Raw genomic sequence first — 25,006 nt, 5'->3', positions numbered from 1 at the left:
GTTACATAGAGTTTATATATATGAAAATGTGTGCAATTTCATGTAAAATATAACTGAAAATAATTCATTGTCGTAGCTTTCATCATTTTCGAAATATTTACATATAAATCACGATAAATAGAAAAAAATCGACGTTCGGTCAACTTTGACTCTACCGAAATGGTCGAAAAACGCCGTTGTAAGCTGAAACTCTTATAGTCTAATAATATTAAATCAATTATCTTAATTTCTAAACAAATTGAAAGTCTCTAGCACAATATTTCGATTTATGGTGAATTTAAAAAAAAAAAAGATTTTCCCTTCCCTCTGCCCGCGGAATCTCCGCCACAAATCTCCGAAATGCTTACGTCACATTGTCGTAATATTTGCACCGTTTCATATAAGCAGTTATATAGAGTTTTATATATGAAAATGTGTGCAATTTCATATAAAATGCAAAAATAAATAATTCATGGTCGTAGCTTTTATCATTTTTGAAATATTTGCATATAAATCATGATAAATAAAAAAAAATTTGACATCCCGTCAACTTTAACTCGCCCGAAATGGTCGAAAAATGCAATTGTAAGCTAAAATTCTTACAGTTTAGTAATATTCAATCATTTATAATCCTTTTGAAACAAATTGGAAGTCTCTAGCACAATATTTTGATTTATGGTGAATTTTAAAATAAAAAAACATTTTTTTACATCCGCTCATCACGAATTCATGCATCATTATGTGATAATATTTTCTCTGTGTTGCTTTGATCGTTTTACAATGTGTTATATAACAAAATGATTTCAATTTAGTGTACAATACAACAAAATAAAATTACCTCGTTAGCTTTAACCGTTTTGCTCACAGGACGATTTGTATACAATTATATATGAATTTTTTTTCGCGCTGTCATATATTTCAGTATTTATATATGATAATGATATTTGTTTTCATATCTGATGGTTGCATACTAAACTTCAGGCAATGACAAAAAAGGAGCCAAAAATGAACTCTTAATCTTGAAAAGTAAGCGTGCTGTGATTTTTTGAAAAAAAACTTTTTTTCCGCTTTGGCGCTCACTCCCAAACCCCACCGGCATACGGGAGACGATTTCTGAAATACCGCTTCGGCGTTTACGGGCTAGATGGTTGTGAGGGGTGGAGCCAAGTGGCCCATAACACTCAAATACTGGTAATTCAACTAAGTTATGCCATAAATACAAATCCTGTAGTACCAGATTAGCATATCCAGAAATGCGTTCTTAGCATAGATTAATTAATAAAATAATATCGTTGCAAAACTGATGCTTCGATCACTTATACAACCCATGGCTAAAAAACCTGGCGTGTAACATCTTCGTGACCAGATTCGTATATTATTGGTAATACAAGTAATTATAGTCCAGTCAATCTGGGGCAAAAATAGATACAGCCTAGCACAAGTTGGTAGAGTAACCATTTACGGTTTTGAGATCCTTGGCCACATCCCAATAACATATTAAACAGCTACCATTATTTAAATAGTTAATTTAGGCGATATAAGACGGAGGAGAGAGAGAGAGAGAGAGAGAGAGAGAGAGAGCTGTCTATAGAATAATTAAAAAAGATATTTTTGTCTGAATAATATTACTATGAATAGTCAGTTAAAAAAATATTTAAGGCATTTTTGTTTTAAAATGTGATAATGATTAAAAACAATACGATGTGATAAGATTTTATGATAATTATTTTCCAAAAATATATGATAACATGTTTCTTAAAGCAGAAGGTCCCAAGTATATCCGTCAGATTAATAACAAAACAGGAAAAAAAGCTCTTCTCTCTCTCTCTCTCTCTCTCTCTCTCTCTGTCCATATATATTTCATTCAATGTTGCAATTCTTTGCGGGATTACCGTAATTTCTCTTCTCCTCCCGTTCGAATCATTCTACTAACTATGTACTGGTTGTTTGAATGTGGGCCACTTTCAGGGCTCACCGAGTCCGGCCAGGCCAGGCGACACCGCTTTTGTAACTGGGTGTACGTCGAAATTGCTACTTACGTCTGGCCGTAATCATATTACGTATGTCGAAAGAGCTATATGTACGTCAAAAAGCTTGGTAATTGTGTGAGCGCATATGAAGATTTTGGTAGTAATTCGGCTTTTATGACGGTCGCGAGCCACATTCGCCGATGTATGATTCACACCTTTATAGAATAGATCTCAGTTGCCTGTCGCTAGAGACCCTGGAATATTTATGACCTGCAACTAGTATATCTCAAGATCAATGGCAGCCTCATAGTGCTGTGCCAGGTTCTTGAAAAGTGTAGTGTATGCAGGGGCGTCATCTCGTCTGTAATTAGGGGGAGGACATTCTGAAAATTATACGGTTATAATATTGACAAGTGACTAGAATAATCCAATAATAATTTGCAAAGAGAGATAACCTTTTCACAATGGAACCTCTCTATAATATTGCAGATGGATGTGCTTGCTTATAATCACAAGTTTAAGAATTTTTTTATGTTTATATTTACACACACGCACACACACACACACACACACACACACACACACACACACACACACACACACACATATATATATATATATATATATATATATATATATATATATATATATATATATATATATATATATATATATTATATGTTATGTGTATGTAAATATAAACATAAAAAAAGTTCTTAGAATAGTGGGTATAAGCAAGCACAACCATCCAATATATGAAAGAAGCGTTCCCATTGTGAAAGTTATTTCTCTATGCAAATTATTATTGGATTATTCTAGTTCGCCTAATTCACTCTACTTCATTTACGTCTGATGAGAGTAATTAGTGTAACATATTCGTTTTATGTTATCATACTCTAAACTGAGTTTGCCTCTCAGTGCAGTTCTCCTAAAACAGTCCTCGCTGTTATATATGATTTCATTTCAGGGAAACGGTGTCGTTGCTCATCTGGGAAGTAACTTCCACTGACCTTGAGTATGATCTAAGTAAAGTCTTGAACTACAACTGGAGAAGCAGGGTTTCTTGAACAGACGCCATGCCTTCCATAAAGTGTCCTGTTCCTGGTTGCGGATATGTCACCGAGGACCTTGACGTAGCAGTTGTAGCTGCACTCCTGACTCTTCATAATAATGTTCATAGTTCTCCTTCAACCGCCAAAGTAGAAGTGAAGAGACCTTGCATTTTAGCAGCTAGCACGAGAGAAAACTGGCCCAGCTTTAAATCAAGATGGTCAGAATATGTAGATGCCACAAAAATCACTGGTCAGGAAAAAGTGGAGCAACTCCTGGAATGCTGTGATGAGCAGCTGCGCAGAGACTTAACAACCTCCTTAGGTGGTGCACTCACTGATAAGACTGAGGAAGAGTTATTAGCTGGCATCGAGAGGCTTCTTGCACACGAGAAAAGACTGACTGTACCAAGAGAATCACTCCACAACTTACCTCGAGACTCTGGTGCATCTTCAGATGAACAAATAGGTAAGTAAAAGTTTTTGAAATATCTTATTAACTTCAAGCATGCTGATAATTACACAAACTCTGGTGTGTGAAAAGTGTTTTTATGTGTGAGTGTGTGTGTATGTACGTATTTGAGAGAGAGAGAGAGAAAGGGAGAGAGATTGCTAATTTTGACATTTACTTCTGGATCTCAATGAATAACTGTAAATAGCTCAAAACACTGAAAATAAATGTTAAACAATCAGTCAACATTAACACAACTTCGCTTTCCAGCGTTTAACTATGTCTAGAGTTTGTTTGACAATTTTTACAAGTAGAATATTGCGAACCCAGGTCTTGTCTAACACTTCCTGCTTTAAAATATTGCTATATTATAAACAGTTTCTTGTAACAGGAGGGTGGCATCAGAGAAAAATTAGGCAAAAATCACTACTACATGTATCCATTAGCTGCTGGATCAAGGATGATCGCCTGAGAAAAATTAATCCATAGCACCAACTGCTGTGTAAAACTAAACAAAGGTTCATTAGGTGTGTGTGTGTCGATCCATTATACTAATTATCATCCCTTGTATATTGTATACACTCTTGTGCCTCCTTGATTTTCAGAGTTACTTAATTCTTTTTAGCCAACTCTTGCAAGCCCTCTATTTTCCAAAACTCCTGGACAACTCATCCATTCATTCCTTTATCCAGAAAACTTTAAAATACCCTCATTATTTTCAGCTGTGCTAGCTAATTCTCAAGGAGATACTGCCTTTTAGGGGGCAACATGACTCCAATGTTAAATAGACATAACCCGTGTAGAATCCATATGACAGCTGAGGGAACTCTTAGACTTTGAAATCTTGTCCCTCAATTCGGATGCAATCTCCCTTCATAACTTTAATTATATGTCTGACTTCAAGGTATGGGTATTTTCGTCTTGGCAAGTAAAGAAAGAGGATTATGTCTCTGACTGGAGTTTAAAGCTAATATTGAGACCTTTGACAATAGGCTTTGGGTCTGGAAGGTACTAATATGGCTATCAATATGTATTTAAAGTGATGATTGTAATAGTTTCAGTGCAAACAAGCGTGTTAGGCTTACAATTGGTCCCCCTTTCTTACTTTCAAACTAGACTCCAGGTAAGCTACCAAGCTTATCAATTGTCCCACCTCAGGAATTCCTAGAGCAATTTAGTAAAAGTTCACTGGCTTGCTAGGCCAGATGAGAGTGATCAGGATTGCTCATTTGTGCCATGCAAAAAGCTATAGCTACTTTCCGGTTACAGGAGTTCCAAGATTACCTCCGAGCAGTTTTTTGATAGGTTTCAGTCACTTCACCCCTTCAGGATTACAAAGTCCCTTGTCCCAATGCATGTTGGCCATAGGAGTACAGTGGCTTACATTCGTGACTCTGTGATTATGCTGGTGGACATCAAGGATTTAGTTCCAGCTAAATTCATTGGCTGAGAAATAAACCTTGTGAATTTGTGCGAAGTTGTTTTAGCATTTCCATACAGGTTTCCGCTCTTTCAACCTCTTGACTGATTTCTGAAAACTTACCTAAACCTAGGGCTGCATGATATCACTAATCCACAGTTGATGACCATTAATTTGAAAATGAACCACTAAAGACTCCTCAGCTATCTTCACTGGTATGGTAACATCTTCAGGAATGTATGTTTCAATGGGCGCTCTGTCAGTGGCTGCTATGATGACAAGGGTATTGAATACTGGCTGTATGACACAGGAGAGAAAAGAGAACTCTGTGATAATAGGAATGCCCCTCAGTATTTGGTTTGCTACAACATAGAAGGAAGAATCAGTAAACATGATCAAAGCAACTGTGCCTCTAGAAAAGAAGGTTGGAACCATCCCTTAGAACAATCCAAGATGATGTAAAAAAAAAAAAAATCCTTGTAAACTCTGGAGCCTCAACGCAGACAGTTACTTGACAATTTCAGAGATCCACAAAATAGAAATATTGGTAAAGTTCCCCCTCATCAATGATTTCACAAGGAACAGGGAGCAATTTATTCAGACATAGACATGTACATGGGGTAAAGGAATCAAGTGGCACAAAGAAAATACTTGTACTGTCATTTAGTAATTATTTGGCATTCCTAACTAGGTAGTATTTTGAGACCAAATATATTTATAGGTTAAAAGGCATAACATTAGCCCAGCTTTGTGACATAGTTGCCTTGGACAAACAAAAGTTTCGCTCTAGAGGTCAGAAAGAGAAGGATTATGATTTGCCTGATTATTATTTTAACTGTGAAGGATGTCATCCTTCAAAATCAAGTAATTGCTAGCTGAGAAAACAGGTAATAGAAATCTTTGAAAATGTCCAATACCAAAAGACACGTAGTGCAGCCAAGAAAACTTCAAATTAATTTTATTTGTCTGTTATCAAAAAACTAGATCTAACATCAGATGAAAGCTTTACACACACACACACACACACACCCACCAAGTCAGTAAACTTCTTTTATAACTAAAGAGCAACTAATAGCTTCTGAACAGTGTACCTCTCATACTTCATTATACCATCAGAATCATAACGATATGTTAAAGCAGAGGAAGTATCCAAGTCTGTGATCACGATCTTTGTTAAGTGTTAGTGCGCATGTGATAAATCATTCTGACATATCAGCATCCATTTAGCCCATTCAGACATGTCAAAGGAATGCTTAGAGGGCTGAATATTTTAAAGAAATTTGCAAACACAGTCATCCAAGTTGAGTCCCTAATAGTATGCATTCGTGCATACATCAATCTAATTAAATAGAATGCAAGTAACTTATAATGATCCTTTGTTTCAGGTGCATTAACTCAGACGGATAATGAAGGCGAATCAGAGCCTGAGCCTGAGAAGGATGAAAGGCCCCAGAACCATCATGATATGAAGGTAACCCAAGGAGTTATAGAAAGGAACATAAGTCACAAGGAAGTACAAAATAAAGATAACAGTCTTTTGGAAGTAGAAAGAAAAGATGTGCTTGAAAAGAAAATAAGCAAGTTGGAAGTAGCTGGACAAAAATTAGATAAAAATAGTGGTGGCATGGAGGTTTGTGAACATTTTGTTGATAGCAGTGACAGTGATATGGAAGTAAGTGAAGAAGACACAGAAAATGGAGGTTTTATGGTTATCCATAAAGCAGATGACGTCTCTCCTTTAGAGAAACAGGAAGAATTGCTTGGCAAACTTGGACTGAGTAAATATGTGAAAGGAGAGAAGATATCCCTACTGGATGTAGTGACCCAGTCATCAAGCAAAAGAGATTTAATGAGTGACATACCATGGCATGTCTTCTCAAAGATATTGATGCTTGACTATCGGGGAAGAGATGACATTATTTCACCTGCTATTGAAAATAGTCTTGCAACTGATGAGACCATTCAAGAACCTAAGAAAAAGGCCACTGTTGATTTCGAGGAAATGTTTGCTGGGGATATGGACAGTACTTCTCTTTCCTCAATGCCACACCCCATGGATGTTCTTCTGGCTCTCTTCATGTGCTCATCAAATTTTCTAAGGCAAATTATTTGTGAGAAGTTGTTCATGAGCAAGTTAAGCATCCCTTTGGTTATACCTTCAGTCCTGGGAGAAGAACCATTGTCTCTCCTTTGGTCTTTGAGAAGCACTGTTGCAGAATTCAAGCTTCCAAGTGGAGACCTTTATGAAACGTCAGTTGTAACGCATCCAATCCCTATTGTGTCATGTCTCAGGGTAGGAGAGATTTCAAGATCTAAATCAAAATTCCTAAATGAAATATTAAATGACCAGAGTCACCCTACTTTCTTTCATCGGGACTGCCAGAATGGAATGAACGGACGTATTCTCTCAGAAGGAGTTCTAGAGATTGCATGGTACTTTCCCCCAAAGCGACATGAAAACATTGATTTGAGTAGAGATTTAGCTTTCGTAAACCTTCGGGGAGATGGAGAGTCAACCAGGACAGCCAAGAGCTTGGAGTTTTTGTGCAAAATATCTAGTGTTGTGATAGTAATGATTGATGTAAATGGCACGGGGCATTCTGCCAAAATTGATAGTTTAAGATTAAAATTCTCACACAATACACAACTGATCCTTTTGGTGACAAAACAAGCGAGCACTAAATTTGATGAAATGAGTAAAATGAGAATCAAGAAGTTGATTGATTCACTCCAATGTAAAGGATTGCCACTGGAAAATATTGTTTTTGACTTTGATGCCAGGGGGGAAAAAAACATTAAACATTTGAAATGCAAAATTAGTGGCTTGATTAACATGAATCTGGCTGTCAGAACTGAAGAGGTGTCTATTAAGGAGTGCATGAAGTTGGCTGATAGTCTAGGGATTGGTGTGGATGAAAACACTTCAGAATGCAGTAAAAGCAAAAAGATGGCATCATCAATAATACAAGGTATTTGCAAAAGTGGTATGGATAATCTTAAAGCCAAGACTATGCCATTGCAATGTCAACCCTGGCAGGAATGGGCTGAATTGCACAAAGAAGAGCACAGACGAGAGAGGAGAGGAAACGATAGTATGGACTCTTATATGGACAAAATTGCTAATGATATGAGAAAACTCAGACAAAAACAACTGCAACTAATTAAAAATCCAAACATAGCCCGTGATGCATTTTTAGATAGCTGCCTTACGGATCCGGTCAGTGAAGAGATCCTCTACTTCCTGCGGTGGTTAAAGCTTCATCTGGATGAAATGTCAAGACAAACAGTACCTAGTCTACAAAAGGAATGTAGTAAAAAATGGAATAAAATCCGTGAGTGCGAAGATGTGACACAACGGGCAACCTTACAAGTTGAGTTGGATGAAAGTGAAAAAAAACTAGCTGAAGCTTCTTTTGGGTTAGAACATTTCATGAGAGAAATTGCACAGGCATATGAATCTGTTCAGTACATGGGAAATGAAGCATCAGCAAAAACTATAGAACAAATGCAATGTCTCCCAAGTATCATGGCGGAGCTGATGCTTTTAGGTTACCCTCTGGAAATAATGGATGGAGATGCTGCACATATACCAATGAAGTGGGTACAAGCTGTTCTTGGTCAGCTCACAAAAAGGATTGGTGATAAGAAAATCTTTGTACTTTCCGTTTTAGGAATCCAGAGCTCTGGAAAGTCTACCTTGCTCAACACTATGTTTGGCCTTCAGTTTGCTGTAGCAGCTGGTAGATGTACTCGAGGTGTGTTTGCACAGCTTTTGCCAGTTTGCACAGAGTATTCTGGTACTACATATGATTACATACTGGTTGTAGATACAGAAGGTTTAAGAGCAGCTGAATTAGGCAAAGCCAAACTTCAACATGATAATGAAATTGCCACTCTGGTTATTGGTTTAGGGGATATAACACTTGTCAATGTTAAAGGAGAAAATGTCTCTGAAATGGAGGATGTACTTCAGATTGTAGTTCATGCTCTGCTGAAAATGAGTTTAGTGAACAAGAATCTTAAATTGCAGCCATCTTGCATTTTCATTCATCAAAATGTTTCTGCTCAGGATGCTTCCCAGAAATTGAGAACTGGCCAGCAGAGGTTCATAGAGACACTTGATAAGGTAACAAAAGCTGCAGGAAAGCAAGAGGATAATCCCCAGTACACCAGATTCAGGCAACTTATCAACTTTGACATAAACAAAGATATTTTCTATATATCGGACTTATGGAAAGGAGACCCACCAATGGCACCTGTCAACCCTGGCTACAGTGAGAATATAAATAATGTGAAACAAAAATTAATGACATACGTAATGAAGAAAAGATCCTTCCACCTGACAGCTGATAAATTTTGTGCTAGACTGAAAGATCTTTGGAATGGGATTCTGGATCAAAATTTTGTTTTTAGTTTCAAAAATAGCCTTGAAATGGATGCTTACAATTCATTAGAAAGTGAATTATCTGATATTCAGTGGTCAATGAAGTCGTCAGCTATGGAATGGTTCAATAGTAAAAGAAATTTAATTTCAAACAGAGAAAGTGAACTGGAGAAACTGAGTCTAGATTTGACATCAGAGTGCAGACAGCATCTAGACAAAGTATATCAGGAGGCAGTCAAGAGACTTGACAATTACTTCATCACTCACGAGGATAGATCCTTTTTGGAACAATGGCGTGCAAATTCTGCTTTAAAATTAAAAGCAAGTTATAGCACCAAAGCAGATAGTGTCATTGATAATATAAGATGTGAAATAGAAAAGAGGAAAATCCAAATTGAACAGAAGAAAGATATGAAAGCCTACATAAATAGGATAATGACTGAAGCACAGGAACTGGCAGAAAATCTAAGACTGCAAGAGGGCAAGAGTAAACTAAGTGAAGAGGAGCTGAAAAAAACGTTCAGGAAAAAGTGGAATGAATGGCTGAAGACAATACCTCAAAAAGAAAAGGAAGACCTGAATGTTGTAGAGCAAATAAATGATACCCTCGAAAGAGTCTTCGTGCAGGATTTACCTTTACTCAAAAAGGTTCAGGAGGAGAGATGTTTAGAAACAGCTCGTGAGAACTGCGTAAAAGCCATCGAAACTTATGCTACTGACAGAATATATTTGTCTCGCAATGGCTTTTGGAACATGCTTTCCAAGGATAAAGATGTTATTTTAAAGTATCTGAATGAAGTGATAGAAAACGTCGAAGCAGTTGTGAAAGATAAAAAGAATCAGATAAACCAAGAATGTGCGCAAAATATAATCAGATGCGTACGTGAGGCTGTTAAGAAATTAGGTTCAGTCTTGAAATGTTCCAATGTGAATGAGTTAGAAATTTGCTTAGCAATATTTTTATGTCAGTATGCTTCCCATCCTTACTCCAGAATATCTAAATTGGAGCCTGGACCAGGAAAGACTTATGAAGTGGTTGCATATGGCATTCTTCCTGCTTTTGAACAAGTTCTCCTCAAAACCTTTACACATTATAAAGAAGTCATGAAAAGAATTAAACCAGAACTCATGTTACAGAATAGCTCCAGGAATTTCAACTTTGATATTAAGAAGCACACGCAAATGACTAAGGAGAAGTCTCAGAATATCGAGCAACATGTTCAGCCGCTCATAGATAACTTGTTTGTTGATGTTCAGACAATTACTGACAAAGTTCAGTGTTTCAGTGAACATTCCATTGAGGAAATCATACACATGGTGGTTTCTATGGAAAGCAAGTGTAATGACGTCAGTTTCACAAAGACTTTCAGAACTGAACTGATTGTTTATTTGTGCCAGTTTTGTCTTCCAAAGCTTTGTGAGAAACAAAAGAGATATGTGGAAGATAGGGACCAAAGATTGGTATATGAGAGAGACAATTATGGCCCATGTTTCGAAAGGTTCAAGAATTTCTATTTCAAGTTCACAGATGAACAAGCACTGGCCAACGTATTATCTGAACGTGTAGCAAAAGCTATAGAAAATGCTGTTAACATGGACATGGCCCGAACACTAGCTGAAGACGTTAGGAATAATGTAAGTCAATTACAGCTTAAACCAGCTTTTCTGAAATCAGTTTTAAGTGAGCTTTTAGAAGTAGATGAGTTCAGAGAGTTTCATCTTTATCTCTCTGACTTGGATGAATCTTTACAGAAATGGCTATGCTACTACATTGACAGATATTTGTTCACCCAGCAGATGAATGAGCCCAACAGGTACACAACAGTTGCTTCCCAAAAGATTGAAAGTCTCACTTCAGAAGTCTGTAATAAAATCTTAGCAGAAGCCCCAAGCGAGGATGAAAATTCTTTTTTAATGTGGATTGAAGACTTCCATTCAAGAGTAAAGGATATCTTAACATTACCGTTGGAAGATTTGCTGAGCCTATCTGAAGGCTATAATATTGTTTCGTTGAAAACTTTCACCAAGTCCTTCAGTGAAATTGTGCAAAAAAGTCAGAATGTGATAAAAGATACCTTTCGTAACCATACACCAGCTGACCACAAGGATACCCAGGAAGACAATGTGTACAATTTGATTGCAGCTGAATGTAAAGGGTGCACGGAAAGATGTCCTTTCTGCTCTGCTCCGTGCTCCCTTAATACGCCTGGTCACACAGAGGGAGGAGTCAATCACACTACATTGGAGCATTACCCAGAAGCCTGCGGAACGTACAGGTTTACAAATTCTCAGAAACTTGTTACAGAAAGCTGTACAATGTTGGTTGCTGGTGACACTAGGTTTTCCTGTGGTGCAACTAATGATCAGTACCATCCATATAAAGACTACAAGGAAATATATCCCCACTGGGAAATTCACGGCGATGCGTCAGTTGAAGCAACGCCTTACTGGAAATGGTTCTTGGTGCAATATGAAGCCCAGTTAGCTGAAGTGTTTGAAGCAGAAAGGCCTGACATTCCGTCTTCTTGGAGACGAATTACCAAAGATGATGCATTAAACTCGCTTGAGAAGTGAAAGAACAGTTTGGTTTGTCTAAAACAGGGGTGGCCAAACTTTTCAATGCAAGGGCCACAGTCAAAAATTCAAAATTTTATAGGGCCGCATAGTGAACTAGGCAAAATTATTAATATATAAAATAGAAAAAATAAAAGGCTTTTAAAAAAAAATGCATTTAATTCTTATCAATTAATATTTTAAATTACTGTAAAAGATTCACATGAATTTCGTTTATTTGAAATACAAAGTCACTTACTTGGAAAAAAATTTTAATCAGTAATTTAAAGTAGGAACTTCACATGAAACACATATGAAAGACAAAATATCCTTTCTCTTTCAAATTTACCGACATGTGGCTGGCCGCATTAATTTGTTTGGCAGCGGTCCGTAGTTTCCCACCACCTGGTCTAAAACTTCTCTCTGTGTCAGTTCCTTTTTATAGACGTTACCAAGCGATCAAAGCTGGAAGATCAGAACTGCAGTCAGTACTTTCAGCTCTCAGATTTTCTCTTCTGCGCCATGAGGGGAAAGTGGATGACGGGCAGCTGTAGTGAGGACATCTCTGCTGACAAATTTTTCACGTAAAACAGGTGTATAGGTACTTTTGTTAATGGGAATTTAACCGAGACAGAAATTCTTGTCTGTTAATTAATTCTTTGTCAATGCATTTTCCTTTCTCTTATTAGTTATTACATGTTAAAATCAATCCTTCGTTTCCTACTTACCTTTTTAACGTTTCCTTAATACTTAATAGAATTTCCTTGGCAGTTTTTAATCACCTGACAGATTCCCTCTTTTGGAGAAAAATATATGAAAACAAAAACCGAGGCGCCTATGATGCAATTAAGGACCTGAGGTAAAAGAGGAAATAAATGGGTTTGACGTCGTTGCTGGAACTTGTCCGTTTCTCTCTGCCCCACTGAGTGCAGGCAAAACTCGCAAAAGCTTTCTCAGTGTGACGGAGACTTCCAGTATGAGACTGCTCTTCATGTCACCTTGTGGCTAGCAACCTCAAGACACTGGAGCTGGCCTCAATCCTGGAATTTGGCAATTCTAATTTTTTTTTATGTTATGTTACTTGTTTGTATTATTTCTGATACTTTAAAGTAGGCCTAGGATGCATTTCAGGATTTAGAACTTCTACGTAGAATTTTCTCTCTCTGGGGTTCCCCGAAAATTGTGAGGTAACATCACTTAATTAAGACCTATATTCGCTTGTTTTTTCCGATATTCTCTCGATTTAATGCATACAACGCCCGTGGGGCGATGTAGAAATATATGGTGCTGATAGCATAAACATTGTCATTGTGTTCTGAGGGCATATTTTGTTAATAAAAATGCAATGATTCATAACAAATTATTAATTTACTGTTATTAAAATAAATGAGTTTTAACATTGTCTTTGAATAGAAAAATGTTTGAATGTAAAATCATCATTTTGATAGTTCCTATTTAATGTTCTCTTTGTGAGACATGATTTTGTTTGAATGGTTGATTTTGTTTGAATGGTTGGGTATGTGTAGAATAAAAACTGTAATAATTGGCCTGATCCTACTTCAGCTTGAGACTCCTCAAGGAAATTTAGGATAACCTTAGCAGGGACATCTTGTGCTGTTCCATTATAAAAATGTTTGTCTCTTGACATCTGGTATGTCGGCGTTGAATTCATAAGCATCTAGGTATAAATATAAATATCTTACTAGTATATTTGACACTAAGAGAGCATATACAAGTTTAAGGGGTATTGCCTTGCGATTGTTTGACCTGCGATGATATCGGCAGATGTCGGTTGGTAAACATCACACCTTCGTGAAGTATCATTGACTGTGATGATATTTTTTAAGTCCCCATCAATTGTTACTTCTAGTATGAAGGTTTTAAGACGTTAAAACTCATAGTTAAATAATAATTTATATTTACCAAGCTTACATCGCAAATGATAGCTACGAGAAGATTTGGATAGCTCTTCAAGCGGAGAGGTTTGGTAGAAGTCTGATATGCATTCTGTTTACAAGAACATAGTCGAGCGAAACATTGCTCAATTTTGTACACACACACGCATGAATATACGGATCTAGGACTGTGATGTAGGCACAGACTGTGATGGGAACGACAACATGTTTTTGCCAGAGGGTCATCGGTTGGCGTTACCTTTTTCAATATTAAACTGATGATCCAGGTGTCTACAAACTAAGACGTTATACAAAGCGGCGAGGGAACAACGTCAAGGCAATGTCAACTCTTCTTTAATTTATGCTTTACAATTCTGCAAGATCCTACAGGAACCCTTGAGTCATGTTATTAAATCAACAACATGTTACGTAACTTATAGAATGTCAAAATACATTCGTTATTATATGTAATCTCCTACACAAGCAGCCCTTCGCCCAAAAACTTAATTTTTAAATGAGAGAGAACCGTAAATATAAGTCACAGGCACGGGAGTTAGTAGATTAAAAGGATTAGCTGGTAGAGAATTAGCTGGAACCAGATTTAGCAAGCTGTGAGGATCGAGCAGAGACATCAAGAGAACTGTACTGGTTTAGTAATTAGAAACAGAATTTTGATTTTTTAATTTTTTTTTATTTTTTATGATTTTTTTTTTTTTTTTTTTAGTCTAGACACTCAAAAATTCTACAAAAAAAAGAAAAAAAAGATATCAAAATTCTGTCACTCAGAATTATGGGATTTTTATTCCTCTTTCCAATGATATCTTTCTCTCTAAAATTGGATAATAAATAACCGAGTAATGGTTACCGACATGCGCATAAGTATGTTTTTGAGTTATGAGCTCCCAAAGATTTGCTATGTAAATTTTCGCTTTTTTCTTATAAAAGTCAAAACAACATTATTATAATTACTTTATTTGTACTTTTATTGTTGATTTCTACATCATGGATCGTGGTCCTACCCCTAAAAGTGTGTTAATACCCTCAGCGTGACACCAGGTAATGATGTTGACGGCGAGACATGAGACAATGAGGGCAGCTGAAAACAATTAATTTTCGTGTTTTTCTTTCAGCACACTCCTGGCCTTCGCTAATTTTGCTAGCCATAGTTGCTGAATAGCCTTCTTGATCTTAGGTAACTTCGGCATTGCTATAAGTTCACTAAGAAGTTATAAAAACAACGTAAATAGCTAGTAACCAAACGCAAGTGCCTACGTGCGTGTAACTGCTTGGACGTCTGTGGCGTAACTGAGTCATTCTCCGAGTCTCGCCTATAAATAACCGCTCTGAGCAGCTCGCTTCTCACCCAGTGTCACAGTACCTTTCATTGCTACCAGATGTATGAGAATTTCGAAAAAAATCTTAAAAAATCGCTGTATATATGCAAAAATAAACACGCAAAAACGAGTCTGTCAAACTCAAGTCATACAGACGACGCAGTTACGATGACGTCATCATTTAAAAACCGCTATATCTTCATTATTTGTGAAAATAATTGGCTGAAACTTCTGGAAAGCATGCACGGTATGTTTCTGCATAGATACAAGTAATAACTCGATTTTTTATTTTTTCAAGTTGACATGCATCCGCCATAGCGGACGGTCCCCTTAAGAGGTATTGCATTAGACATAGACGTCACGGAGTGCGTCATTTACTGATAGATCCGGTCGACCTTCTACTCATGTAGTGTCTCAGCCTATTAAGAATCAAAGTCAGAACCAAACAGATTTAAGTTATAACATAAGTAAAGGGAATTAAACTAAATGGAAAAAGGAGAAACCATGCGTGAACGCGAAAATGCTGATTTACCAGCCACCCTGCTGCCCAATGCGACCTCCTGTTGGTTGGTGTGAAGACTGAATTTGCCTGTTATCAAATATGTTTCTCTGAATATTGCATCCTTTGGCTTACAAGTAGTCGAGGGGGAATTTTATGTTATTTCATGTTGAGTGCATATGGGCAAGCTGGTTGTCAGATCAAAGTTGGTGGTACATGATGATGTGATATCACACCTATTCATAATGTAGGATTAACAAATGTAAAGAGCAACTTACAAAATAAAGGGTGTACAATGGCTGGTATAGAGATAAGAGGAGATTTTTTGAGAAATGTTAATTTACTAATTGGAGCCAATTACTTTAATTTATTTGTAATTGGAATGGAAAAGGTAGATGGAGTTAGCGTGTTTGTTACACATAATGGGGTTACTAACCTATACACACTGAGGCACCCTCCTGTCATACAGGAGGGTGTCTCAGTGTGTATAGGTTAGTAGAAACAGCTCAAGGTGTTGATGTAAAATGGAAACTGGACAAATTGGTATTGTGCCTCACAAACAGTTTACTACGTCTGAGCATGCAGCAATGGAAAAAGTCCAGCAGAGTATCACCAAGACTGATCGGAGCTATCAAGTGAGTTTACCATTCTGTGGGTCGGGATGACCAAATGATAATTACCATACTGCCCTCACACAACTGATTGCACTTCAGGTGTATTTAGCAGCAAGCTTCATTGAGGAAGTTCGTAATGCACAAGTAGAGGGGTATTACCTGCCCCATTTCGCAGTAAAGAAACAAAGCTTGACTACATCACTGTGCATAGTTTTCAATGCCTCCTCCAAAGCCAAAGGTGAACTCTCACTGAATGATTGATTGTATCCAGGGCCTAACATGGTCAAGATACTTTACTACCTGTTGAACAAATTTAGACATAACCTTCATGCCATAACCTCAGATGTTTCCAAGCCATTCCTCATGACTTGCTTGACCCTAAAGACTCTAAATATGCTTGTTTTCTATGGCATAAGATGCCAACACAAATAGTCACCTTCCCACTCCGTGTCGTAATTTTTGGTGTCAAAACTAGTCTTTACCCCTATTGTAGCAAGTACTTAGGACCCATCTAGGGGAAAAAGGGGGAGAAGACCTGATCAGATCCTTTTACATGGACAATTATTTACAGACCTTTGAAACCTTAGAAGAGATGGGAAGGGATTATGTGAAAGTTAAGTCATTGCTAGATGAGGCTCACATGTCATTGATGGGGTGGGCCAGTAACAATATGAACTTTGACCAACAGATTGGAGGAAAGGAGCCAAAGGAAATCTCAATTTTTGGTATGAACTGGAATAGGGAGAAAGATTGCTTGAGTCTGAAACCATGTAGGGGAATCAGTGGGAGCAGGCAAGGCACACTGCTTACGAAATGTAAACTTTTGTCATTGCTCATGTCCAATTTTGATTCTTTGGGACTTGTTAGTCCAATTTTTGTAAGAGGCAAAATCTTCCTCTAAGACTTGTGGGAAACGGGAATAGGATGGGATGACGTTTTAAGCAGAGAAAAGCAAGAACAATCCAGTAAAATTCTTGAGGAATTCATGCACATCCACACTTAAGAATTCAAAAGAGGTATCATGATAGGAGAAACAAAATTATATCTTTTCACTGATGCATCTAGCAAGGCTTATGGGGCCGTCACGTAATAAAATAGGAGGAAGGACAAGTTGACATCCTTACGTCAAAAATAAGGGTAACCCCAAGAAGGCAAGCCAGCTTAACCATCCCCAAATTGGAATTCTTAGCATTGTTGTTGGGGTTCAGGTTGGGGAAACATTTGAAAAGGATCTTAAATTTTCATGCACTAATAGTAAGGTAGCCATGGCCTGGGTAGCTAGCAAGGAGGGGAACAAGAACACATTCATATCGTTCATATCAAACAGGGTAGGGGAAATTAATGCTATTCAACAGGAATGTGAAGTTGATCTCAGATACGTGCCCAGCAAGTACAACCCTGCTGACACCCTGACCCGAGGTTCCACGTTGAGGAACCTGAGTCAAAATCACATGTGGTAAGAGGGACCAGTCTTTCTTCGTGTGAAAGGCCTGGCTGAACTGTTAGTGAGAAGTGATGAAACACCCAATCAACACCTTGTCCAAGTTGTTGCAGCCCTCTGAGAATTGAGGGAAGAAGGGAAACTGCCTCCGCTCTCCAAACTATGGGAACCCAGGGGAGTAACATTAATTTTGTTTCTTTGCTTAGAATACTGATTTCATTTCTGTAATTAGAATAATGAGTTGTCTTAAAGTTTGCATGCTGCAAGGTGGACCCCTTCTTAAAACTTCCATATATGGAACAATGGCACCACTTCCCTACAGTTTGTGACCACTTAGAAAATGGAGTGCAAATACCTGTACACATCAACAATTTCATTGAACAGTTAGGTTTAATTACAAGAAACTGGGTTGTGTATACCTAAAGTAGATTAAGAGTTGTATCAAATTGTAAAAGTGAACTAATACTGTTTCCTTCAAAAGGAAAATTAGTCACATTGTATCTTGAGCACCTCCAAAGCACACACATGCATTGTGGTGTTAATGTATAAATCACACTCTTTTGGTAGGAATGTTGGAGCCCAGGGTTGAGTGCCATAGCCAAGTGAGTGGTAGGGAGATGCAGAGCATGTATCATAGCCTTCAGGCCTCCTCCCTTCCCAACTGACAAGGTTGGAGTGGACCACATCGGCCTGATAAGGGTTGAGGGGGGGGGGGGGTGGTTGGTTAGGATACCTCCCTAACATTACTTGTCTGGCCAGCAGTGCAGTGTACCTGGACAATTGCAACGGGCTGGATGTTGACACTTTCGTATTACTCTTGAGGAGATTTGCAGCCACTCACAGGGCACCATTCAGAATCTACAGTGATAATGCCACAATCTTTTGTGCGGCGAGCACCTTCTTGAGTGAAGTATATGATGAGGACGTGACTCATTGAGTCTTAGGGGAAGGGGAATGAAATGGACCTTCCAGACCCCCAGATCTCCCTGAAAAGGGGGTTTCTTTGAGAGATTAAGAGGGGTGGTAAAGTGCATGCTTGCAACCACCGTATAGTGAAACATGTTTAGCGAAGAGCAACTTTGTACCCTCATCAAGGGGATTAATCTATTTGAGGGGAATATACGGCACCGATGTGTTTCATTTTTTTTTCTTTTGAGTGAGTTTGTGTTGGTGCATGCAAAGAGTGGGGAGAACAAGAGGTGTGGAGTTGGTGCAGGCTAGTAGCTTGAGGTCTGGGGGAGTACCCAAGGTTTGGGCGAGATCAGCAGAAATCCTCGGATAGCAACGAGATAAGGGGAGAGTCTCTTTTTCTCTCTTGCATTCATAGCCTATATTTGATTAGCTGGTGAGGTAACCTTGACCATGAGAGTAGAAATTGGGTTTTCTTTTTGTAAGAGTGCAGGGAATATTCACTTTGGGAATTTATATCAGGGATTTGTGAAGGAATTTGGTGAATATTGTTGGTGTTCAAATGATATTAAGATCTAGTTGAATCCTAAATACTGAGGGTGTCACTAAGTTAGACAAAATGGCAGGAGTAGATAAAAATTATCTGACTTTGCTTCATAAAGTCACTACAATTGCATTGGGATTTCACCCTTTTCAGGGTATGGTGGATGGCATTCTTTCGCAGCCACCACAGATTTTTATTGAAGGAGTTAATAATTCTTTAAATGCACAGGGAATTAAGAATGATGCAGAGGTGTTCAGAGAGGAAAAAGCCATGTTGGATTTCAATACATTGGTCTTAGCACATTGCTGCCATAGCTTTCAGCAAACAAAATGCTGTCAAGGATCGAACTACATGCATTTCTGAGAGCAGCCTATGGTACAAAGGAACACGGAGATATGGTGATAGACCTGAGGGGCTTCTACAAGATTAGAAAAGGTCAGATGACCATGGTTGAGCATAGATGTCAGACTTTTGACACAGCGGGAGAATGGATATGGAAATTGAATAATTCCACATGGGTAATTGATTATAATATCTCCTTTGGTAACTTGCACAGATTGTTGCCTTTCTTCCAGCTTCTACACGATTTCCCGGACGTCATTGTAGATAGCTTTGATGAGAGAATCAAACCTACATTATGGAGACGAGGTGTATAGTGGCCGCTTGTAAGAGAGAGAGAGAAGAGAGTAGAGAGAGACGAGAGAGAGAGAGAGAGAGAGAGAGAGAGAGAGAGAAAGGTGAGTGGCTGATTGTTTTGGTTGTTTTCTCGTTAGGTTGTTTGTGTTCGTTGGAGGCAATAGGAAGGGTTTGGTTGTTTTGTGTATTTGCTATATCGTGTTTTATGTTTATTTGTTGTTATTAAGATATTATGGGGAAAGTTTGTGTCAGTGGTTTTCCATTTTGAGAGAGAGAGAGGTGAATAGGTAGTTAATGAGTGGACCGCTTGTTTGGCAACGTTTTGGGTTCGTCTGCTGGCTCGGTCGCCGAGCTTTGAGTGAGTGAATCTGAGTCAGTCAGCTATTGGAGCAAATGACGAGCGGTCAGTCAAGTCAGTATTTGAAGGTAGTTATTGATGGTCAGTTGTCATTGTATGTTTTTGATTGTTTTGATATTGAGTAATTGAGTTTGTTGTGCTTGTGTCCATCTGATGGTTGTTAAGCTGGTGAGTGTCTTGTGTTGGATGTTTTTTGAGTTGTTGAGAAATCTTGATGTTGATTGGTGCTTGTTTGTGTTAGTGATTTGTCTTATTGTTTTGAGTTGTTGAGAAATCTTGATGTTTATTGGTGTTTGTTTGTGGTAGTGATTTGTTGTGTTTTTTGAGTTGTTGAGAAATCTTAGTGTTTGTTTGTGTAGTGATTTGTCGTGTTGTATTTGAGTTGTTACATGGTTTTTGTGTTTTTTTGTGTGTATTGGTATTTGGTGGTTTGTTGGTCTGGTGCTGTGTGCTAGTGGATGAGTTTGTGTCTCAGTGACTGTATCCAGTGGACAATGCAGCGTCTTGCCCTGATTGTGTCAAGAGTTGGTGAGTACATGTTTTTCGAGTTATTGTGTTTTATCTCGTTGAAACAATATTCCTGTCAGTAATTAGTAATGTAAAGAGGAAAGTGTGGCAGGGGAAAATTTTGGTACCTGGACAGTATAACATAAATATGGGGAAATCTTGTTTGCTTTGCTTTGGCCCCCAAAAAGGGAATGCTGGTGTGGCAGCATCAGGACATTTGGTATAATGAGGCTGTATGATTGGTGAAGAAAGCAAGGATGGAAGGTTTGAAGGAGATAGAGAGGCTGAGGGATGTATTGCAATTGTCGAGGGAAGCTAAGGAAAGAGTGGAAAGAGAGTATGAGAGGCTTAGGATTGAGTGTAAGGAGCAAAAGAGGGAGTTAGGAGAGTTGAGAGGAGTGATGAGGAGTGCCGAAGAAGGAATTAAAGAGGAAAGAAAAGGGGCCAAGCAACAGATGATTGAGAAGGTGGATGAGAAATTTGAGTAGATGATGATAGCAGTGTAGATGGTTAAGGGACTGATTGGAGAGGGAGCTATTGGGGGTAGACTTCCTGGGCCTTGTGACGGGCTAGGAGTGATAAAGAAGGTAGAAGAGATAGTGGATGAGAGTATAAGTGACGAAGGTGATTTGGTTGTGATAAGTGAGGGGAAGACACAGGGTAAGGATAAACCTAAGGACAAGGATAAGAAGGGGGCTGAGGAATGAAAAAGACTAAGTGGAAAAAAGTATGTAAGATGAAGTGCAAGAAGGGTGTTGCTAAGAGCATGGATGTCAGTATGGAACTGGCTTCATTGTATTCAGAAGTTAAGAGGGGTCAAGATGAAAGTAGTGGAAGTGAGAGTGAGCTAGAAATACGAAAGGCTATGTATATGAGAGAGGCACCCCAATGTGCACAGTTTGAGGAATATGGGAGTAGGGAGATTGGGGACTTTTTCAAGAAATACGAGAAATATTGTATGGCGAAGTACAGAGACAATAGGATTTGGGTTAGGGTGTTAGGAGAATTCTTGACAGGGTATTGTTAAACATGTACAGGATAATGATGAGTGTAGATGTGTCATATGAGAGTTAAGACTAGGATTATGGAACGGGCTAGGAGGGCAAAGAGCAGTGTTTGATATAGGAGGAGGAATGATTTTGAGGATGCCAGAATGAATGTTGGTGAGTCATTGTCTATGTACATATGTATGCCAGTTAGAGACATTGGCTAGGAAAAAGTTTGGGGGCAAGGGAATAAATGAGCGTAAGGAGTTAGTGAGGAAGTTGTTAGCAACTGTTCCTGAGAGTGTATCTGAGTTTATAAATCTGAAACATAAGGAAGAAATGAGATGGACGAATGAGAGGTTGACATGGAATGATATCTTAGAGATAGTTGACGATTATGAATTAGATAGGTGTATGAAAGTGTCAGCATCAGGATCGAAGTAAATGAGGGTATACTTGAGTTTAGGGGCTATAGGGAGGCAGTTTTAGCAGGGATGAGGCAAATGGCAGAGCAAGCGGTTGATAGGAGCATTAGAGAAAGTAATGCAAGTATGGTGAAACCTACGTGAGATAGGAGTGCCAGTGTCAGAGGGTTAGGGTCAGTTAGCTGTGAGATGGAGCAGAAGTGTTATAGATGTGGGAAAAAAGGGCATAAGAGGATTGAATGTCGGTAGGTGTGGGAAGACGGGACATTTAGTTAGTGAGTGACCTTACAGACCTTACAGACCTTACAGTTCGCTCGGGTTGCCCCAGGTCCCTCAGTGTGAGGCACCTCTAATGTCTACCAGAGAGTTGCTAGTACATCTTCCGGTATATTTTGCATCTTCCAATCTTGGATGGTCTGGGATGCAGTTTAGATATTTGTCGAGCTTATTCTTAAACACACCTACGCTCACTCCTGATATATTCCTCAGATGAGCTGGCAACGCATTGAATAGACGCTGCATTATCGATGCTGGTGCGTAGTGGATTAATGTCCTGTGTGCTTTCCTTATTTTTCCTGGTATAGTTTTGGGCACTATTAATCTACCTCTGCTTGCTCCTTCTGATATTTTTAGTTCCATGATGTTTTCTGCTATTCCTTCTCTGTTTCCATGCCTGAATTATCATGTAGTGTTCTCTTCTCCTTTCTAGACTATATAATTTTAAGGATTGTAGTCTTTCCCAGTAGTCAAGGTCCTTAACTTCTTCTATTCTAGCTGTAAAGGACCTTTGTACACTCTCTATTTGTGCAATATCCTTTTGATAGTGTGGGTACCATATCATATTGCAATATTCAAGTGGACTACGAACATATGTTTTATAAAGCAATAATCATGTGTTCCAGCTTTTCTTGTTTGAAGTGCCGTAACAACATTCCATTTTTGCTTTACATTTTGCCAAAAGAATTGCTATTTGATCATTGCATAACATGTTCCTATCATCATCACACCAAAGTCTTTAACTGCTTCCTTATTTGTGATTGTCTCATTATAGCTTTCCTTCTCTGTCTCCATAATTTATTGATTCAAATTTATCAGAGTTAAATACCATCCTATTTACCTCTGCCCAATCATATACTTTGTTAAGGTCTCTTTGTAGAGCGTTCCTATCTTCATCACAAGTAATTTCTCTACTTATTCCTGTGTCATCAGCGAAACTACTCACTACCGAATCCTTAACATTACTGTCTATGTCTTCAATCATAATAACAAACATTATTGCAGCTAACACCGTACCTTGTGGCACACCGGATATTAATTACCTTGGCTTCATCCAATTTCTCATCGTTTGCAATAACCATCTGTTTTCTGTTGTAAAAAATTCTTTTAACCATCTTTCTACTTTATCCACGATATTGTGTTTTCTAATTTTCTTCGCTAATATATTATGGTCTACTTTGTCAAAAGCTTTTGCAAAGTCTAGATAAACCACATCTGTTTCATTTCCGCTTTTCATATTTTTGAATATGTTCTCACGGTGGACTAACAATTGGGTTTGTGTACTTTTTCCGGGTACGAAACCATGTTGTCCTATATTAAACAAATTATTTTTTATTAAATGTTTCATAATATTTTTCTTCATTACCCTTTCATACACTTTCATAATATGTGATGTTAGACTCACAGGCCTATAATTACTTGCCTCTAGTCTTGATCCACTTTTGAAAGTAGGGGTAATATGAGGCCGCCACTCGAACAACCGTCTATCTGCAAATTTTCGGATTTTGAGTTATACATACTTTCGAATCCAGCAACTCTTCTTCTATATACTAGTGTTTAGAAATTGTAAAAAAAATATGTTTTTCACGTTCATAATCTAGAGAGACTGAGAGTAACTAGAATTATAAATGCGCAATATTTGTGAGTTGTTATACGAGTGAAAGAGCCTGGGATGAAAATGAATCGAATAACAGTATATCTGCAAAATTTGCAGATAAGCGGTTATTCGATGGAAAAGGAGCCCGGATAATGTTCTGTCGAACAAAACGTTATTGGCATGCGTCCACCAATGAGGTTCTTTGATTTGGTATGACGTCATATTTAAAGGGCACTTAGTTTGGCTGTCAAGTTCTCGTGTTCCGTGGTTTACCTTATAATTTTCATTAAGCATTGTTTCTGACAAAAATAACAGTTATTGTGATCATCAACTATGGGTAGAAAGCACAAGGAATCGAATGAAATTGAAAACAACGCAGTAATATGTAGTACTCAATGTGAAAAGAATAATGTGAGTGCACACGTAATTACTCCTCGGTCTTTTTATGGTAAAAAATCAGTGAAAATACCTTCCAAACAGTATACCTTAATGGATTTTAAAATCTATTAGCCTATCATTACTGTACCCAATATTGGATAGTCAGATGTGTTAAATGGGGAAAAAAAAGTTAGTCATGCTCTTTTTTTATGCACAATTATGTGTAATCCAAAAAAAAATGGTGCTAGTAAATCTTACATCCTACCATGCTTTTAGGGCTATAGTATGCTTTAACACATCTTTTTTAGGTATGTAGTTATGTGATTGCACCACGTAGGCCTACTATGAATGATGACCAAAGACGTGTCATAAGGAAAGTTTCATAACTGAATAATTTTACAGACCACCATTCTTATACAATAAAGTTTTTTAATTTTTATATTTCTTCTTCCCATCATTATATAATTATACTAGTTTTTAATCATTTAAGTTTCTAAAATCTAGGCTAATATAATGTCGAAGAAGAAAAATTACATCATACCATTCATAATTATCACTTATATATGAATTCCAATGTTGACAAACTTCGGTTTTTTGCAGTTATAGTGTTGTTTGAGATACATTTTGGATAGACAGATAATATTTACTCACATATTTGTAAAGAGCATGCTTTTAGCTTCATTTTGAAAAAAAGAATGATGTCATAGCATAAATAATAACGGAAATATGATAACGTAAACATTGCAAAACTTCAATCGCGTTTTTCTCCGATTTCTGTTTTGTGCAGATAGACGGTTGTTC

At 37.9% G+C, this 25,006-nt stretch overlaps 1 protein-coding gene across 1 annotated transcript; it reads left to right on the top strand.

Annotated features, from left to right (window-relative positions):
• Positions 1-2,992: 2,992 nt before the first annotated feature.
• On the top strand, positions 2,993-11,995 carry LOC135204010 (interferon-induced very large GTPase 1-like). The gene is made up of 2 exons (XM_064233934.1): positions 2,993-3,467; positions 6,255-11,995. Exons 1-2 carry the CDS (start codon positions 3,026-3,028, stop codon positions 11,825-11,827), a joined length of 6,015 nt encoding a protein of 2,004 aa, XP_064090004.1. The 5' UTR covers positions 2,993-3,025; the 3' UTR covers positions 11,828-11,995.
• Positions 11,996-25,006: the final 13,011 nt, after the last annotated feature.

Source organism: Macrobrachium nipponense, chromosome 44, assembly GCF_015104395.2.
Source record: "Macrobrachium nipponense isolate FS-2020 chromosome 44, ASM1510439v2, whole genome shotgun sequence".
In the NCBI taxonomy this organism is placed as follows: domain Eukaryota; kingdom Metazoa; phylum Arthropoda; class Malacostraca; order Decapoda; family Palaemonidae; genus Macrobrachium; species Macrobrachium nipponense.
This window is presented reverse-complemented; position numbering and strand designations above follow the sequence as displayed.

Excerpts from the sequence above, each read along its gene's own strand:
- LOC135204010 (XM_064233934.1), top strand. The coding sequence starts at position 3,026 with ATGCCTTCCATAAAGTGTCCTGTTCCTGGTTGCGGATATGTCACCGAG. Across the intron at positions 3,468-6,254 it reads ATCTTCAGATGAACAAATAG|GTGCATTAACTCAGACGGAT; the intron begins GTAAGTAAAAGT and ends CCTTTGTTTCAG.